Source organism: Erinaceus europaeus, chromosome 10 (genome assembly GCF_950295315.1).
Source record: "Erinaceus europaeus chromosome 10, mEriEur2.1, whole genome shotgun sequence".
NCBI classification, from domain to species: Eukaryota; Metazoa; Chordata; class Mammalia; order Eulipotyphla; family Erinaceidae; genus Erinaceus; species Erinaceus europaeus.
The window spans coordinates 95,010,072-95,031,234 of NC_080171.1; the positions used below are offsets into that span (position 1 = coordinate 95,010,072).

The following is a 21,163-nucleotide window of genomic DNA, read 5'->3' on the forward strand; positions in this document are numbered from 1 at the left end:
TGTCCGGGAATGAATCTGGGCTTAAGGTTCATTTCCACTAATGTACTTTCAAGTATTAAGTAACTTAAAATTTCATGTATTATTTTTTTAATTCACGTTAGGGTCAGGAGATGGTTCAGTAGTAGACTATACATATGTTCACCTTGAATATTGAAGCTTTCAGTCTTATCCCCAATACCATATAAAATTCAAATCTAATCTTACGCTTTTGGAAATCTGTTTCATACTACAAAATATTCTAGCTATTCAAATTTTATTCAAAAACTTATTTGCAGTTCACCTTCAACATAAGGTTTCTTGAGCTTTTCTCCCACATCAACTTTCTAAGTGTTTCTATTCATACTAGAAATTTTTTTAAAAAGTTACCAAATGTGCTCATGTGTCATTCACTACCATATATATATATATATATATCTTATGTTTCTTAGTGGTCTATGATGGTCAAAGGTATGTTTCTATTTGTCTTGTATATTATGAACTAAAATACCACTTAGAAATGCCTCTTATGGATATGAGTAAAAAACTAACTAAACCGGTATTAATCAATTTCTTGGATAAAGCAGTTAGTTAGGTATAAGGCAAGAGCTCTGGCTGTCCAAATTAAAAAGCAGTGTAAAAATTTATCAACCTGCCCTAACATTAAGTACTTCCCTGTCTTTAACTCAAAAGTTGGCTGTTGGGTTTACCTGAAAAAAAGTTATACCTAATGTTGGACTGAAAAAGCATGAGGTCCTGAGAATGATCCCTATACTTCACATACCAGAAGAATCCTCAGGCTGTCTCTCTCATGTTAATCAGAAAATAAACAAATATTATTATTATTTAAAGTTATGCCCAACCAAGATTCATGTCATTAGACTATATCTAGTGAAACCTTAAAATGCTACAGGGATTACCTACACATTCTCTGTTAAGATTTATTGTCCCGGGAGTCGGGCTGTAGCGCAGCGGGTTAAGCGCAGGTGGCGCAAAGCACGAGGACCGGCATAAGGATCCCGGTTCGAACCCCGGCTCCCCACCTGCAGGGGAGTCGCTTCACAGGCGGTGAAGCAGGTCTGCAGGTGTCTTTCTCTCCTCCTCTCTGTCTTCCCCTCCTCTCTCCATTTCTCTCTGTCCTATCCAACAATGACAACAACAATAATAACTACAACAATAAAACAACAAGGGCAACAAAAGGGAATAAATAAATAAAAATAAATATTAAAAAAAAAAAGATTTATTGTCCCTTGAGGTAAATGTTGACTTTGACATTTGTTTTAGTCTTTCCCATTCAGGTCAATCAATTCTGATGCTCTCTTCAACAAAAGGTACTATATATTTGTATCTGCTAACTGCTGTGTTTTATTTGTAATATATAAATCTATGAGTGTGCCAAGCTCCCAGAACACTGTCTTTTAAAAGACAAAAGTTGAAAAGGAATGGCATCTATTCAGTCAGTTTCCAAATTAAAAATCACTCTGATTGCCTGGAAATCACAAGCTGGGTTGCATGAACAGATCTATTTTCTAGATCCTTCAGCTACACAAATAGACCTCTATGGACTAAGCTTCATTCTTCCATCCCAGTTATTAAAAAACCTGAAATTAATCACAGTAGAAATCTGAAGAATAAATAGGGTTGTTTTATAAAATGCAAATAGTTTCCAACTTCAAAAAGGAATATCTAAAAATGAAAAGTGATGATTTGAGAGACAATATTTTTTCAGAATAGCATGCAAGTCATTAAAATATGCCAGACATTGTTCCTTTTTTGTCTAAATATTTTTATTGCCTTTATTTATTTGTTGGATTGAGACAGCCAGAAATCAAGAGGAAGGGAGTGATAGAGAGGGAACGAGACAGAGACACCCGCAATACTGCTTCACCACTCACAAAGGTTTCCCCCTGCAGGTGGGGTTCAGGGGCTTGAACCTGGGTTCTTGCACATATATATTATATTATGTGTACTCAACCAGTCTCCATATACTAATACTTTACATGCATTAATATATTTAATCCTTACAGCATCCTGTTAAACCTATACTTTTAAGATTCTCAATATAGGGGCCAGGAGGTGGCATACCTATTTGAATGCACACGTTGCCAAACTGGAGGTTTAAACCCTCAGTCCCCTCCTGCAGGGGAGAAGCTTCATAGTGGCAAAATAGTGCTGCAGGTGTCTCTTTATTTCCTCCTCCCCTCTCAATTTGCTCTGTACTAACAACTTTAAAAAAGGGGGGGGGGATAAGAAAAAAATGTAAAAGGAAAGGGAAGTGGGAAAGGGGAAAGGAAAGAGAAAATGATAAAGGGAAATATGGCCATTGTGAGCACTGGATTTGTCATGTAGGCACTGAACCACATCAATAACCCTGGCAATAAAAAATAAAATAAAGTTATTTTATGAGCTTAGTATTCATCCAACAATGAATAGTAACTGAATTTTTTTTTTAATATGGGCAATTTCCCTGTCTTTATTTTGCCACCAGGATTATCACTAGGGTTCAGTGCTTATAAAAGTCCACTACTTCTGGTAGCAATTTTTATTCCTAGTTTTTTTTTTTCTTTTCCTTTTTCTTTTTTTAAACTGTCACTAGGGTTATTGATGTGGCTCCATGCCAGCATGAAGAGTCCAAGTAAGAAAGGTATTACTGATAAGGTTATGTATATATTTATTATTTATCAGATAGATGACAAAGGGAGTGGGGAGACATGGGGGGAGAGGGATACCTGCAGGCCTGCTTCACCACTCATGAAACTTTCCCCCTGGAGATAGGAACTAACTTGGCATGAAGAAGGGTGTGGTAGTAAATAAGGCAGAAAGTTAAATCTATGAAGCAACAGTTCTTAATCCTACTCAATACTAGCTGCCACTAACTCACCAGAAGAACTTTTACAAAATATGGATGTTCTACTATGTCATGAAAAAGTAAGTAAATTACAGGGGAAAGAAAAACAAATAATCCTCTCCTGATAAGAAGAATTATTAAACCTTGACAAGATAAAAATAATACTTATTTCTGGAAAGTAAGGAAATACAGAGCCAAGATCTAGGAAGGGGAAAGAAAACACTGTAGGAAATAGGAAATCCTATTTCAATGGTCTGGGAGGTGGCACAGTGGATAAAACATTAGACGCCAAGCATGAGATTCTGAGTTCAATTCCCAGCTGCACATGTGCCAGAGTGATGTCCGGTTCTTTCTCTCCTCCTATTTTTCTCATTAACAAATAAATAAGATCTTTTTTAAAAAAAAAAAAAAATCACATTTCAGCTAGAGGCATCTTCTAAATCCAAAATAACTCACCAAGAACAAAACAGAGTACCTTAAAAGGCACCCCATTCTCAGAGATAAAAATCTGAAGTTCAAAGTCTATCAAGAAAGGAAAGCCTATTAAGTTCCTCATGCTTGGAATAGGGTCAAAGCAGTGCACTTGGAGGTTAAGTCTATCAAGTGGATAGGATAGAAAACCAGTTTCAAATTATTTTCATTAACAGATGCAAGACTGCCAGTTCTACTAGCCATCTCCTAGAAACAAATTCAAATCTTCGTTAGAGTAAGATATTACTTTAGACTTTATGCTCTCTGTAATTTTTCATTTTAAATCTCTAGCATTTATAATAGCCAAATACATAAGAAAAAAGTACAATAGGGAGTCGGGCTGTAGCGCAGCGGGTTAAGCCCAGGTGGCGCAAAGCACAAGGACTGGCATAAGGATCCCGGTTCAAACCCTGGCTCCCCACTTGCAGGGGAGTCGCTTCACAGGCGGTGAAGCAGATCTGCAGGTGTCTTTCTCTCCTCCTCTCTGTCTTCCCCTCCTCTCTCCATTTCTCTCTGTCCTATCCAACAATGACAACAACAATAATAACTACAACAATAAAACAACAAGGGCAACAAAAGGGAATAAATAAAATAAAATAAAATAAACTACAATAAAAAGATAAGAGAAGGAACAGAAAAACAGAAAGCTACAACATGGACCGAGATGATAGCGTTTTCAAGAACAAACTTTATTTAAAAGAATGATGAGTTGGGGTAGATAGGATAATGGTTATGCAAAGAAAGTATGGTGTATGAGGCTCCAAAGTCCCAGGTTCTATCCCCCTGCACCACCATAAGCCAGGGCTGAGCAATGCTCTAGTTTAAAAAAAAAAAAAAATCAAAATGCAAAAATTAAAGAGCCAGGAAGACAGCAGAAAGACATTCATGCCTGAGTCATCAAAAGTTTCAGGGCCCAATCCCCAGCAACTCCATAAGCCAGAGCTGAGTAGTGCTCAAGTAAAAAAAGAAAAAAAAAAGTAACTAACAAAAGTTTATTTTTTTAAATTTAAAATAAATTCTCACAAAAGACCCCAAACATTTAAAATTGTCAGATATGCAAGAGAAAATAGATAATTCACAATGAATTATCATTAACACATTAACACAATGAATAATCATGAAGTGACAAGTAAAGAAAATTCTGGCTACCAACTGCAGAAAAAGAACATAGGAATCAGAGTCAGCAGACTTTCAGAGAACTTATCATTCTCAAAAACTGATTATATACTGTGCCAAAAAATATGTCTTAGCAAATATCAAAAGACAATACATAAAAAGCATGTTCTTAAAGAGTATACTAGAATAAGAAATCAAATAATAAAGAGATAAACAGAACAACTTCATTAGTCTGGAAAGTAAGGAATGGCATTTAAATAGCTCATACTAGTAACAATTAATAACAAGGGAATTTTTAATAACAATAACAAGGGAATTAATAAAATGGAATTTTTTATTTACAGTTTTTATATATTTATTTATTCTCTTTTGTTGCCCTTGTTTTATTGTTGTAGTTATTATTGCTGTTGTTATTGATGTCATCATTGTTGGATAGGACAGAAAGAAACGAAGAGAGGAGAGGAAGACAGAGAGGAGAGAGAAAGATAAGACACCTGCAGACCTGCTTCACTGCTTGTGAAGCAACTCCACTGTAGGTGGAGAGCCAGGGGCTCAAACCGGGATCCTTATGTTGGTCCTTGTGCTTTGCACCACTTGCACTTAACCCTCTGTGCTACCACCCACTCCCATGAGGGAATTTTTAAAAGTTTAACTAAACAATGATGAAAATGGCAATGTCGAATAGCATAATGCACATAAATCAATACTTAAAGAAAAATTCAGTCTCAGTAGTAAATATACATAGAAGGATATAAACCAATTCAAAAGTTACTTAAAAAGTGAAAAGACTAGTAATTTAAATCCAAAAGAGAGAACTGCTGGAAGAATTCCATTTGTAGGCAAAAAAGGTTACAGTGTAGTGGACAAAAAGAAAATTGGCTTTAGAAGATTATGAAGAAGTGAGACTTCCAGAGGCAGGGCTACAGAATAGTAGCAGCTGCTTTGCTCTCCTTTCCTCTCCCTGGTCAACTAGGAATATCAAAGAAGATCACCTGAGACCTCAACAAGACAAGACTAGGACTGCTTTAGTCACCGGTGAGTGAAAACACCTGTGGCTCGTGGACTGAGAGGGGTTTAAGGGGAGATTCCTAGGGCTAAAGCCCATTATCTACTCCCGAGTGGCTGCTAACAGTCCAGCAGTTTGCCAGTTGAGGAGTCACCTCCAGTCTGTTATACCAACAGAAAAACTGCTGAAGGGAGGAGAGGACTTCCCTAATACTCACCAAATGCAACTGTGAGTCTCCATTCCTAGTGCCCTTTGGAGGTTGGGTCAGCAGTGGGGAGGCCCTGTGCTGACATCTGGGCCAGACAACTGACCAGGAAACTCAGGAGAAGATATACTCGGTGACTGGGGTGGAGTGGGGTGTGTATAGTGGGAGCCCATTGTTCCACTGATGAGAACATGGTGACTAATAGCCTCAGAACCCACAGACAATAAACAGGACTTGTTTAGAAACTCACTGGACCAAGCAGTGCTGCCCAACTTGGCTCTCACTGGCAGCAGAGACGTTGAATTGAGCCTTGGGCTTTAGAGCCTTGGGCTTTAGATCCTTGGGATGTGGAGTCTCTTTGAATAACCACTGTACAATCTCTCCCCCACCCAGCTTATACCTCTTGGTCAGGAGTGAGTGATTAAGCTAAAAAAACCTACCTATAGGTAAAAAGCCTTCAGGCTACCATAACCTACAGGGAAGAAAAAGAACAAAAGAGGTTTTAACAGCCCCAGTGCTTCAACTGAGGGACTGAGACAACATTGAAACAACTGTTAATTTCCACAACTGTGAACTCTATAAATTCCTTACTTAGACACAAGTCAATCCTGGCAAGAGTGATCAGTGGATTGAAAAGTACAGAGAGGGACCTCATAACAAACTATACACAATGGTTAAACCAAGAAGAAACATTGGAGAAATGAAACAGGGCAAAAGCCCAGCAAAACCAACTCCCCAGGAGTAGAAGCACATAAGAATGAGGACAACATCCAAACACTAATTGAGGCATTAGGCACAGGAATGAGGAAAAAGACTGAAAGAAAAGTCATCAGAAATAGGGAAACAGCAAATGAGATTCTGAAAACAAAACAAACAAACAAAAAAAACACTACCTACCTCCAGATAATTAGAGAGAGCTGAAAGTTGAAATAGCTAAGAGCACAACTAGCTGAACAAGCTAATACAGTATCAGAAGAAGGTAACAAAATAGCTGAGCTACAGAAAATAACAGAAGGGGGGAGGGGCAGAAAACAGAATTAGCAAGACTGAGGACAAATTAGAGAAAACTAAGAAAGAAATCTCAAAAAGAGATTAGAGATACTGAAAACAACAGCAGACATGTGGGATGACTTCAAAAGAAATAATATACACATTATAGGCCTACCAGAGGAAGAAAGAGAGGAAGGGGAAGAAAGCATTCTACAGGACATGATAGAACTTCCCTAGACTAGACAACATAAAAGACATAAAGGTTCAAGAAACCCAGAGGGTCCCAAACAAATAACCCAGATGTAAAGACATCAAGACATGTCATACTTAGAATGAAAAGGAATAAAGATAAAGGATTCTGAAGGCAAAAACAAAGAGTCACCTACAGAGGAAAACCCTTAAGGTTTGTAGCAGATTTCTGTCAAGGCTTTCAATCAGGACTACTGTAGCCTGCTAGACCATCATCCAAATTAGATGGAGCCATAAAAACCTTCTCAGACAAGCAACAGTTGGAGGAATCAACCATCACCAAGCCTACCCTGAAAGAAGTTCTGAAAGGTCTCCTATAAACAGTCAGACCACCATAAATATGCCATATATCAGAACACTCTAAAAATCTACAAGAATAGTGTTCAAATATCTTAAGTCCTTGATATCAATAAATGTCAATGGCCTGAATTCATCTATTAAAAGGCACAGAGTAGGAAGATGGATCAGAAAACACAACCAAACAATATGCTATCTACAGGAAACCCACCTAACTCAACAAGACAAACTCAGACTCAAAGTGAAAGGATGGAAAACTATCATACAAGCCAATGGCCCATAAAAAAGGGCAGGAACAGCTAATATCGTATCTGAATAGCTATTCTCGTATCTGACACGCTAGACCTTAAAATAAGTAAAATTTTAAAAGATAGGGATAGACATTACTTAATGCTTAGAGGATTAGTCAATCAAGAGGACTAAAAGATTATTAACATCTATGCACCCAATGAGACCACATCTAAATACATCAAACGTCTACTGAAACAGCTACAGCAAAATATTAACAACACAGTAATAGTAGGGGTCTTCAACACCCAACTGTCTTAACTTGACAGATCATCCTGGCAGAAAATATATTAAAAAATGAGGAAGCTAAATGAAGAAATAGATAAAGTAGAACTACTGGCCTATTCAAGTCCACATGGGTCATTCTCAAGGATAGACCATATGTTAGTCCACAAAGACAGCATCAGCAAATTCAAGAATACTGAAATCATCCCAAGCATCTTCTTAGATGACAGTGGAATTAAATTAACACTTTTAACAATAAACAAAAAAATTGGTAAAAGTCCCAAAATATGAAAACTCAACAGTACACTACTTAACAACTGCTGGGCCAAAGAAGAAATTAAGGAAGAAATCAAAATGTTTGGAGAGTTCAGTGAAAATGAAGACACGAGCTACCAAAATATTTGGGACACAAGTAAGGCACTACTGAGAGGGAAATTCATAGCCATACAAGCACACATTTGGAAACAAAAAAAACTCAAATCAACAATCTGATTGCACACCTTAAAGACCTAGAAGAATAAGAACAAAGCAAGCAGAAGGACTGAGATAACTAAAGTTAGGGCAGAAGTAAATAACATTAAAAATAAGAAAACCATACAAAAGATCAACGAAGCTAAATGTTGGTTCTTCGAAAGAGCAAACAAAACTGATAAACCTTTAGCCAGACTCACACACAAAAAAAGGAGAAGAACCACATAAATCAGATTGTTAATAAAAGAGGAGCTATCACAACAACAGACACCACAGAAACTCAATGTATCATGCGAGGTTTCTATGAACTACATGTCACCAAGCTAGAGAACCTGGAAGAAATGGACGAGTTCCTAGATATCTACAAACTTCCAAAATTAAATAAAGAGGAACTAGAAAATGTGAACAGGCCAATCACAGCCAACGAAATTAAAAGTTATCAAAGACCTTCCCTAAAATAAAAGTCCTAGACCAGATGGTTTTACAAATGAATTCTACAAAACCTTCAAGAAGAGTTAATACTTCTACTTTTAAAATATATTGAAGACACAGGAATACTCCCTTCCAGCTTCTGTGAAGCCAGTATCACTCTGATACCAAAAGCAAACAGGGACACAACCAAAAAAGAAAACTACAAACTGGTATCTCTGATGAACATAGATGCTAAAATACTGAACAAAATTCTAACCAACCGGATACAGCAGTATATTAAAAAAAACTGCTCATCATGACTAAGTGGGGTTTATTGCAGGGATGCAAGGCTGATTTAATATACGTAAATCAATCAACGTGATCCATCACATCAATAAAAGCAAGACCAAAAATCACATGGTCCTATCAATAGATACAAAGAAAGTCTTTGACAAAATCCAACAACTCTTTATGATCAAAACGCTACCAAAAATGATAATAGATGAAAAATTCCTCAAGAAAGTGGAGTCTATTTGTAACAAACCTAGAGCCAACATCATACTCAATGGTAAAAAACTGGAAGCATTTCTCCTTAGATGAGGTACTAGACAGGGCTGTCCACTGTCACCATTACTATTCAACAGTTCTTGCCATAGCATTCAGGCAGGAGCAAGGAATTAAAGGAATTGGAAGAGAAGAAGTCAAACTCTCCCTATTTGCAGATGACATGATAGTATACAAAGAAAAACCTAAGGAATGCAGCAAGAAGCTTTTGGAAATTATCAGTCAATATATATAATAACGTGTCAGACTATAAAATGAACATTGCAAAGTCAGTGGCATTCCTCTATACAAACACTTCTTCTTCTTCTAGCGTTTGCCTATACAAACAATAAGTTGGAAGAAGAAATCCAGAAATCAATTCCTTTTACTATAGCAACAAAAACAATAAAATATCTAGGAATAAACCTAACCAAAGAAGTGAAGGACTTGTATACTGAAAATTATGAGTCACTACTCAAGGAAATTGAAAAAGACACAAAGAAGTGGAAAGATATTCCATGCTCATAGGTTGGAAGAATTAACATCATTAAAATGAATATACTACTCAGAGCCAAATACAAATTTAATGCAATCCCCAACAAGATCCCAACCACATTTTTCAGGAGAATAGAACAAATGCTACAAATGTTTATCTGGAACCAGAAAAGACCTAGAATTGCCAAAAAATTAGAAGAAAAAACAGAACTGGAAGCATCACACTCCCGGATCTCAAATTGTATTGTAGGGCCATTGTAACAGAAACTGCTTGGTACTGAACATGAATAGACACACTGACCAGTGGAACAGAATTGAGCACCCAGAAGTAAGCCCCCACACATATGGGCATCTAATCTTTGACAAAGGTGCTCAGACTATTAAATGGGGAAAGGGAAGTCTCTTCAACAAATGGTGTTGAAAAAAATGGATTGAAACATGCAGAAGAATGAAACTGAACTACTATTATTTCACCAAACACAAAAGTAAATTCCAAGTGGATTAAGGACTTGGATGTTAGACCAGAAACCATCAGATACTTAGAGAAAAATATTGGCAGAACTTTTTTCTGTATAAATTTTAAAGGTATCTTCAATGAAATGAATCAAATTACAAAGAAGACTAAGGCAAGTATAAACCTATGAGATGACATCAAATGAAAAACTTTCTGCACAGCAAAAGAAACCACTACCCAAACAGCATTATATACATGCAGCTCTAACACAAATAAGTGATAGCAAGTTGATATTATAGATGGGGCAGAAAGTCATGAGGAAAAGCAATAGAATATCTCATTACAAATGAGTTGGATGAACAATTATATTCCCATAATGGCAGAGTAGGATCTAGCGGGAGTTGTATTGTTATGTGGAAAACTGGGAAATGTTATACATGTACAAACTATTGTATTTACTGTGGACTATAACCATTAATCTACTAAAGAAATTAAAAAAAAATAATTATGTTCCCTCCACTCTAGTATCCATGACCATCTCTCCCACTACTCATATCTAAGCCCAGTAAAGAACTTTTAAACTCACCTTCTTTATCAGTAACTGACCAGGAATATTTCTGAAAAGGCTTACTAGATGGAAGGGGATCCATCTCCAGTACTTTATAAATCTGGCCAAAGGCTGACAGTCTCAGTGCATGCTAAAAAAAAAATAAAATAAAAAAATTGCATTTGTTTAAACTTCAATGACCATTTCTAAAGTCCTCAAAACATCTAGTTAAAGGACATTTATTAAATGTCAATATTATGATGACAAAAGTCCTGACAACAGGTAAAGTAAGTGTTTAAATAACAACAGACATATAAATAATTTATGGTTTAGTAATACCATTCCAAGGCACATATCAAAAAGACATTAAACAATAACTCAAAAGGACATATATGTGTTAACAGTTGCACTATTCACAAAAGTCAAACAGTGGAAGCAGCCTAAATGCTCATTGACATAAGACTGGATAAAGAAGTTATGGGATACATATTCAATGAAATACTGCTCTGTAATTTAAAAAGATGATACTGTGTCCTTTGGTAAAATATGTATGGAACTGGAAGTGATCACACTTAGTGAATTAAGGTGGTGAAAGACAACTACCAGATGATTTTGCTCATATGTGGAGTATAGAGAACTAAAAAAGAGAAACATGCAAAAAGAGAAAAAGAAGTAGCCAAACTGTAAACTGTCTCTAAGATTCTGAGAAGTATAGTGAACTTTGGTGGCACATGCAGTGTAAAACTATACCCCTATAATCTTATAATCTTGAAGTCTATTATTAAATAACTGATATTTTTTTTAAATTAGTGTTTAGATAGAATAACTCCAAAGATCAAGTTAGGATGGTCCTCCATTTTCTACCTGCGCACTGTGAGTAATGTCTTCTTTTTGCTGGACAGTCATATAGCTCAGAGCATCTGTTGGATCTCGTTCACAAGGATCATGAAGACCAGGTCCCCCTTTGGCAAAGGCAACAGAAAAGCACAAGTACTATTTACAAATGAACTTAGAATTCAATAAACTAAAATCAAAGAGAAAGAAAAAAAAACCCTGAGAGGTAAAAAGTCTGCTCAATTCAATGGAGTAAAAAAACATTCATTTTTCAGTAGATTAGCATTTGAATGTCCTTAGTTTACTGGATATCCCTTATATAACTAAACAAGTTTTTTTACTCTGAGAATTTAGAAAAAGCATGATGAACTATCTCAATTCTCAAAGAAATTACATATGGAAACTAAACCTTTCAAAATTAAATACCAGACTACAAACAGAATAAACTTCATACATTTTAACCAAACATTTACATCTTTAAATTCAGAACTTAAGTAAAGCAAATTCATAGCAGACATAGCATCTTATTAGTACTTTTTATGTTAGTACATATAAAAGAGAAAGTATAATTACTAAGAGTTTTATAGGATGTTTTCTAACATTCAGACATTCTAGTTGCTAAAATTCGAAGCAAAACAATTTCTACATATCATTTTCCTGTGCAGAGCACAAATTCTTCTGCCTCCAGAGTTTGAAACCCTTACCAGGAAGTAGTATTCCAGATGCCAAACACTCCATTACTCGTCTCAAGGCCTCCCCAGCGCCCAAAGGTCTATTACAAGTACCTATAGACTTTTCACATATAAGCTCTAGTGGCTAGAAGATATTAAATTACAAATTAGTTACATGCACCAAGTGTTAAAAGGATTCCAGTTAAAAAGTGAGCTCACATGTATATCTACAATAGAGATGCCTAAGGTGAAAGTCAACATAACCCTAGGGGGCCAATTAAGTTTTCCCCCCTCAATTATCAACTATCACCTCAACCAGAATTTTAAAAGCAACTGTTTTTAGATAATATATTAAGAAGATATTTTTGTTACAAAAATTATTTTCTAACAATCTGAAAGGATCTCTTAATAAACTAACTGGTCATCAAACTGATATGACAAGTTTTCATATAAATTTATAATAACTACTTCCAACCCCTCTCATACTTAACAGCCTAATCTAAGTACTTCACTTAGAATAAACAAAGAACCAAACTAAGAATTCATACTATCCAAAGTAATAATTGCTAGATTTATTTAAAGTGAGTTCTTATAGTTTTAGTTGTTTTACAGTATTATTGTGATCTAAAATAGATCATGTATAACAATTTCTAAATTTCGCAAGTTTGGTGACTGCATGGCGATCTATGTCTACAATCAAGTTAGATGTACTACTTGTCTAATTCTAACTAGTAAGATAGACTTATTTTTAAGTGTATATATTCAAAGAGAAAGGACCAATGCATATGGGAGTCTTACATGAATATATAAATCATTTTTTTTAAATGGAAGATGTACTAAAAAAGAAATGTGTCAGTAAGGAGGTTTTGTAGGTAGCACATGAATAGGACATCATGGATCTGTGTAAAGTGCAGGAAGACATTCACTTTTACCAAGTATAGAACCTTTTTGTCAGAAAAAAAATACATATACATATATTTTAGACTCTGAGTATGATGAAATAGAAGAGAAAGACTATGTACACAGAAACATTCATAAAAATATCTATTTTTTCCAGGAAAAAATTAGATCATGCACACAATGTCCAGCTCAGAACATGGACATTTCATAGTAATATGTAGTTTCTACAAATTTTCTAACTATAGCTTCAGAATTTTCTTTTAAACACAGTTAAGTAAAGGGGCCAGACAGTGACGTATCTGAGTGCACACGTTAGCATGCACAAGGACCTAGATTCAAGCTTCACAAAAGTGAGGCAGTGCAGGTGTCTTTCTTTTTCTCTGTCTCCCTTTCACTCTCAAATTATCTGTCTCTATCCAATGAAATAAACACAGTTAAGTACTTACCCATCCTTTTAATGGTGCCCACGTGGGGACTCTGTTGCACAAATCACGCAGAATGCGGAGGACAATAACACATGATTTTAATCCATTTGCCCTTGCCTAAAACAAACAAAATGATTCCAATATCCCTGCTGAAATCCAGCCTTCATTTAAAATATACTGATCTGTTGCACAAATCATGCAGAAAGTGGAGGATAATTACACATGATTTTAATCCATTTGCCCTTGCCTAAAACAAATAAAATGATTCCAATATCCCTGTTGAAATCCAGCCTTCATTTAAAATATGCTGATCATGGACAGGTTCTTTAAAGTGAATACAATTTTGCCAGTAACTCATAACTTTTCAACTAAACCCCAAAGTCAAGTTTCTAAAAGTAGTAAAACTGGTTTAGAAGGCAGATTTTTATAGTAAAGACAGTATATATTATTTAATTCGCTTTCACAGTTTCATGACACATCAGTTCAGACAACTATCCTATAGCCTGTCTCATTCATGGTTGTATTTTTATAACTATCATGTTAAATCTAGAGTACTAGACCAAAAACATAACATGCTAATTAAATATCATTAGCTACAATGGAGGCTATACTAGGCTTTTTCCCTGAATTAACACATTTGCTGCTATAATACTATTATGTATATTTTATACATAATACAGAAACTATTAAATGCCAGGTGCTCCAAGCCAAACTTGCACAAGGTTACAGTAACAGAAAGATAATAACAAAAAGCCAACCTGAAACCACTTGGCATGCCGGAGAGACGCCAAGGCATTCAGGCATTTCTGCCTGTCCAGTAAGTCCGGAGGATCTTTTACAGTGACCTTTTCTAATGGAAAAATGGAATAAAGAGAGATAGATATAATTTGACCAAGGGGTTCCTGTCAACCAACCAACCAATCCAATCCAAAAGTGAATGAATAAACAAACAAACAAACAAACAAGTAAACAGAATCAGCTGACTGAACCGATAAGGCTCCTAGGAAATTTCATGATCTGGCTTTGTTGCTGGCTTTTTTTGGTCTGTTTTTTACTACTTGCACTATGATTATTCATATAAGTACATTCATCATATCCACTGTGCCTATGTACAACAGGAGCAAAAAAGGGATACATGCAGTAAACAAATCAACGACTACTGTTACAAATATAGGACCACACAAAACAAAATAGGTATGTAGCATTTACTTTCCTCTATATAATGGATTTTAACTGCTAACCAGTTCTTAAGAAAAACAGACTCTCCTCATATATTCAATTTTAGATAGACTAAAAAACACACTGAGCATGGCTTTTTTTTTTTTTTTTAACAACTAAAGATACTTATCCAACAAGGCACAAGGTAAGAATTTTTCCAGTGTCACCTTTAACTTCTCCCATTCTTTTTTAAACCAAAATAATTCAATGAAATACATTTCAAATTCTTGATATCTTTTAAAAAAGGCAGTAAAGAATATTACCCAATTATAGCTAATTCACTTCCCTTAACCTTTCAAAACTGGATTAGATAGTTCAAAGCAACAAAATTAAAAATTCAAATGTGTGGTTAATGGCAAATATTATTTGAAAAGAAGTCACAGGATACTAAATCCAAGTATAGGAAAGCAATATTACTTCCACTAGGCTACCAGAAAATAGATTTTAAGCTTTCTGAAGAACTGGCACATTGTTCAAATGGATCTAACATGCAAATATTTGGGGGAATAATTCTTTCTCTAATTCTATTAAGTCACATTTTCCACTTTTTCAAGAATTCTCTTAAATATAGAAGAGTCAACCAATAAGTCTTCCAAACATAATCACGCCTTCATAGCATAACTGTGGAAGTCACAGACTTGACAAAATCTATATGTGGGTCAACTGGTACAATGTACACTTTTTTGATGAGAGTTCCACTCTGCTTTTAGCCACTGGTAGTGACAGATCAAATGTGAGAGCTCAAGCATGCTGCCATTTTCAACAGCCCAATGTAAACATCTTTAGATGGGGGACAAAAACTACTGATATTTTCTATTTTTCTGTTATTAAAAGATTGTATCATGGAGAATTACTATATATTGTAACTGACAGATTACCATGAATTAAAACTAAAGGCATAATTCACAACAGAAAACAATTCAACAGAGGAAAAATTATGAATTTCTTCATTGATGATAACATTCTAAAGGTGAAGTTCTAATAGTTTCACATTAATCTATGCCAACAAATTCACGCCACAAAGTCTCATTTCACTCACGAAATGAGGAGTCTCAAAAATGAATTACAGGTGTAGATTTATTTACAAATAGAAACATATACACTATTCACATTATCAGTGATCTTAATTCTTGGACTTACTCAGTTCTGTTTTTCTAGTGACACAAAGACTATAAACTAGGGCTGGGGAGATAGCATAATGGTTATAGAAGACATTCAGGGGTCAGGCAGTGGCACACCCAGCTAAGCGCACATATCACCATGTGCAAGGACCTGGGGTTCAAGCCCACCTGCAGGGAGAATGCTTCATGAGTGGTGAAGCTGGACTGCAGGTGTCTTTTTCTCCTCCCCTCTCAATTTCTTTCTTTCCTATCAAACAGAAAGTAAAAGAGGAAGGAGAGAGGGAGAGAAGGAGAGAGGGAGGGAGGGAGAAAGAGAGAGAGAGAGAGAAAGGCTTTCATAGCTAAGGCTCTGAATTCCCAGCACCATCATAAGCCAGAACTGAGCAGTGCTCTAGTCTTTCTCTCTGTATCTCTCATTAAATAAGTAATATATATATATATTTTTAAAAATAGAACTAGGGAGGGGGAGATAGCATAGTGGTTATGCAAAAACTCTGATGCCTAAAGGTCCAAGGTCCCAGGTTAATTTCCCACCCCCACCCCCTACCATAAGCCAGGGCCTAGCAATCTCTGGGAAACACAATCACAGAGACACATACCCTAAAACCAACTCATTTCAAAGTTTTTATGTCAACATGTTTGTGATCTATACAAGTATCTGTGTTAAGTTCATACACCAGAGAAAGCAAATCTGTAAATTATTAGCATATCTTCAAAGCTAGACATATCAAAGGTTGATTGACTGCCAGGTAACATAATCCCCCCTCAGAAAGAAAACAAAAAAACAAACAAAACTGGCCCATATATCTTTTAAGATCTTAGAATTTAAGTTAAAGACAAAGCAAGCTAAGTTTTATCCTAACATCCTACCATATAAGACTGTCATAAGAGAGGGTCAATGAAAGAGATGAATAGAGAAATCACAGGGAGGAAACCAACTCTTTGAACATTCTTCCAAGGGTCAAAAACTGCATCTCCCCCCCCTACACACACACGATTAAAGGTGGACAATGGCAAAATTAGATAAATTCTTTCATACCCAAAAGAAATATAACTACAAATTCTTATTAAAATAAAAGACATCAACATTAGCAGGCAAAAGATTTTACTAAAAAAAAAAAAAGGATAATAATAAAAGGTACACAGGTGTGTGTGTGTGTGTGCGTGTGTGTGTGGCAGTGCGCCAGACTTCCTTTCACATCACTATCAGAATGGTCCTGGTAGACAAAAAAGTCAAAGAACAAAAATATTTCTATACTCAAGAGATGAGAAACAGCAGAAGAATTGCAAAAGTTCATCTTGTTTTATCCTTTTCAAAAGTATTGATTTTAAAACAGTATAAATTCTTATGTAACCACAGTTCTACTTATAAGTCTGCCTGCCTGTTTCCTTTATAATTTATGAATTTACATGTTTTATTTAAGAATTACTTAATATATTAGTCAGAATTGTTATTGGAAAAATACCACTACTTCTAGTAACTCTCAAATTTGACCACTTCTTCCCCCTCCCTACCCCCCCCCCCCTTAACTCACTCACTCACTCACCAGAGCACTGTTCAGCTCTGGCTTATGGTGGTATGGGGTATTAAACCTGTGACTTTGGAGCCTCAGGTGTGAAAGTCTGTTTGCATAACCATTATGCTATATATGCTGTCTATCCCTTCCCAAAACTGACATTTTTGTATGAACGTTAATGGTAGTCATTTCAATTCTGTAGGGAAACAAAACTTTTCTACAAAAAAGTATCTTGGGTTGGTGTACTGTATGTACCAAAGTAAAAGACTCTGGGGGCGGGGGGGGCAACAAAAATGCCAAAACCAAAGAACAGCTTTTTAAAATTTGTATTCGCCTGGTAGAGCACACACATTATAATGTGCGTGAACCTTGATTCAAGCTCCTGATCTCTACCTGAGGGGGAAGCCTTTTTCTCTCCCTTCTTCCCCCCTCCTTCCCTAATGCAAGAGACAAAATGTCACCATTCAGGTAGGAAGCACAAAAAGTGTCTCACCCAAGAAAAAAGTCCCTCAGCATGAGAAGTCACAATTAGGAAGTGAGGAGTGGACAGGCTGTATTCAATTCCCAGAACACCTATTCTACTATAGTTTTGTGCCTACAACTTTACAACAGAAAAAATGGGAAATTTAAAAGCTATAAAACCAGGTAGGACACACTTCTTGAGAATTGTGGCAGCTCACTGAGAGCAGATCCAGTAGACACCATATCCCAATTCAAATCTACAGAATAGCAGACCCTGAGGGGAGTTTTTAGAAGGAACACTCCCTAGCTAGGCAGTCTACAGTCTGCCAGATTTGTTCCTTGCCAAATGACTCAACATTTGCAACCTCATCTTCTGGTTGTTATTCAGGTTGGCTTGACTTTGGTGCTATAGTTTTTGCCTAGCACTTGTGATCATGAACCACTGGGTCACTGCCCAGGCTTGTTCAAATACAGATCCTTGGCCCAGGTTCTCACAAAGTATAAATCATAGTGAGAAGACACAGGAACTTACCTGAACTACTGCATCAAGAAATCAATGTGAAGAAAACCCTAAATCCAACAGAGCAAAGTAAACTCACTCAGGTTTGAAAAAGTGATGAAGAGCTTTCCAGACAAACAACAGTTAAAGGAATTCATTACCACTAAACCTCCCCTTTAAGAAGTACTAATTGGACAAACATAAAAGGAAAATACTACATGATCTCTTATCTATGATATATAAAGAAACAAGCAAGGGAAGAAGTGAAGTCAAATGAAGACAAAGAGTTGAATTTAGACTGCAGAACTGAAGTTAAGGAGAGTGGGATGCAAGGATGAAGAGAGTGCAATGCATCTTGAAATTCTGGTGGTGAGTAACATACTTGGAAGAGATAGGAAATTATACTCCTAGGAATTTATAATCTTGTAAAGCAAGGTCACCTCAAAAACAAGTCAACTTTTTTTTTTTAAATCACAAGCACCAAAAAAGTTGAGATTGTGAGATGTTTAGAATAACTAAATCAGCTAAGATGCTCCTATACTCATTGAGACACTAATGAGAGTGGGCTGCACAAAGAGCTTAGGAAGAATCAAGAGTAGCTGGGTTAAAATGTGACATTAATTATTTATAAAAGAAGGCAATTATTTGGGTGGGTGGTGGCACACCTGGTTGAGTGCACATCTTATAATGCATAAGGACATGGGTTCAAGCCCTGGTCCCCACCTGCAGGGGGAAAGCTTTGTAGGTGGTGAAGTAGTGCTGCAGGTGTCTCTCTCTATATACATCACTCCCTTCCCTCTTGATTTCTAGCTGTCTCTATCCAATAAATAAAGATAATTAAAAAAAATTAAAGGCAACTATCAACTTCATAGTGCTGTTCTGAGGGTTAAATTAAATCATATATGAGAAAAAGTGTATAACACTAATTTATAAAATACCTTAAGAGTTAATTCTTCAGTATGTTACTTGAGTCTGAGATGCCTTTCACACCATAGTACTATTTAGCTAGGAAATTTCTTGGTTATAAAAATTCATTAAAGGAGCCAGGTGGTGGCACACCTGGCTGAGTGCACATTAAGTTACAATGTGCAAGAACCAGGGTTCTAGCCCCCAGTCCCCACCTGCAGGGGGAAAACTATGTGAGTGGTGAAGAAGTGCTATAGGAGTCTCTCTTCCTCTCTCTCACTCCCTTCCCTCTGGCTGTCTCTATCCAATAACTAAAGATAAATTTAAAAATTCATTTAACAACAAAAATTTTTGTACGTGAAGCTGGGGCCTCACAAAATGCACAGATTCATGACTCTGGCTTTTTCTTTTCTTCATTCAGATAAACAAAGAGACAGAAGAAGAGATACCATTGTACCAAAAATGTCCAGCTTGTGCCACAGCACCTCCTATGTAGTACCAAGGCTCAAATCTGGGTCACTTGGTCAGGAATGCACCTACCCAGTGAGTTGTCTTCCTGACCCCAACACCGTGTTTTTTAATTATCTACTATATAGTCAGCACCATTTCAGAAGATAGAAATAAAGGATAGGAGGATGAAAAAGATAACTGTTCTCACTGTATCATGTGTTATATAATACATAAGCCAGTTAATTATCAGCACTGTAGCATATACAGTAACCCAATATTATACTTTAATAGGTGTTCAAGAATTGTGTTTGGGTTCATTTCTTCAGAATCTGTCATGTCACACATTATTCTGACTGCTAATGCAAGGTGATTTGAGATGGTTTGTGTTGTGGATATTTTTAGTTAAGTTGGTGATTACTACTATATAGTGAACAACTATTTTGTACTGGGTATTATGTAAATTACATAAACTCTCATTTAAACACAAATGTATTTTTATCCACATTTTTAAATGAAGAAAACAATCAAAGGGCACATAGCAACAGTAACCAATGAAGCTAATAGCCAACAAGTAGACTGGGGAGATAGCATAGAGGTCATGTAAAGACTTTTTGTGCCTGAGTCTCTGACGTCCCAGGTGTAGCCCCCCAGCACTCTCAGAATTGAACAGTGCCCTCATTAAAAAGAAAAGAAATTAAACAATAGGAACCAAGGAGCGAGCACAACTGCAGCATTCAGAAATCACATGGAACAAGTTTTAGGTTTGATGCCCAGCAAAAAGGGAATGACATTCTAGAAGGCATTCAAGTAAAGATTAGAATAAAAAATAAGAATGGCAGCACAGGAAGAATCTTTCCTGTGAAACAGAAGATTCACAATGTATTCTGGACAATAAAAAACAAATAGTGATTTGAAAAAACAGATCCACTTTTGTAAAAATAATCCCACAGAAATAAGTGTAATGCTTTAACTTGCCTCAACTCTCCAGTTTTACCTACTACCAATCTTACTTTTCCCCTTTTTCTTTTACTCAAGTATGTAAAAAATAAAGCGATAGAAGAGAGAAAGAAGCGAGTATTGTGAACAATCTGTTTTGGCAGGTGGAGAGAAGTTGAGATGTTAAAGAAAAATGTCTCCTTAAGTAAAATTATATATATTTCACATTTTGAAAAAGTAAAAATAGAGGTTCTGAAAGGAATATCTTTCAGTAACAGAAATTACTGACATCCAAATTAATCTTAATCTTTTACTTCATAAAACTGAAAACTAGCTAGTATGAGGAAGTAAGTACTACAGACTGGATCTCAAATGCTGAGTTATACAGGAGACCAGAAATACGCAACTGTGTGGAATAAGAAACTGTCTTTGGCAAAATCCAAGTTAGACAAAATAAGCAAATTATGCAGGTTATCAAGTGAGTCAGCATGGCTGGGTAGTTAATGACAAAAGTAAAGCACATCTTTCTGCCTTTCAAAAGAAGAGGAAGTAACATGTAAAACTTTAGACCCAAATGTATTCTTCCCCTTACCTGATCCCATAGTTGATGTTAAAAATCAACTGATTAGATT

The 21,163-nt window shown here is 36.0% G+C and overlaps 1 protein-coding gene across 4 annotated transcripts in view; it reads right to left on the minus strand.

The window, feature by feature from the left end:
* STRBP (spermatid perinuclear RNA binding protein) overlaps positions 1 to 21,163 on the minus strand; it is a 144,505-nt gene that overhangs the window by 38,885 nt on the left and 84,457 nt on the right. For all 4 annotated transcript variants that reach the window (XM_060200124.1, XM_060200125.1, XM_060200122.1 and 1 more), the window contains 5 exons: positions 14,181 to 14,272; positions 13,444 to 13,539; positions 12,131 to 12,242; positions 11,457 to 11,554; positions 10,632 to 10,743 (listed from right to left, as the gene is read on the minus strand). In XM_060200124.1, coding sequence (XP_060056107.1) covers positions 10,632 to 10,743; positions 11,457 to 11,554; positions 12,131 to 12,242; positions 13,444 to 13,539; positions 14,181 to 14,272 — 510 coding nt within the window. The remainder of the gene's footprint in view (positions 1 to 10,631; positions 10,744 to 11,456; positions 11,555 to 12,130; positions 12,243 to 13,443; positions 13,540 to 14,180; positions 14,273 to 21,163) is intronic.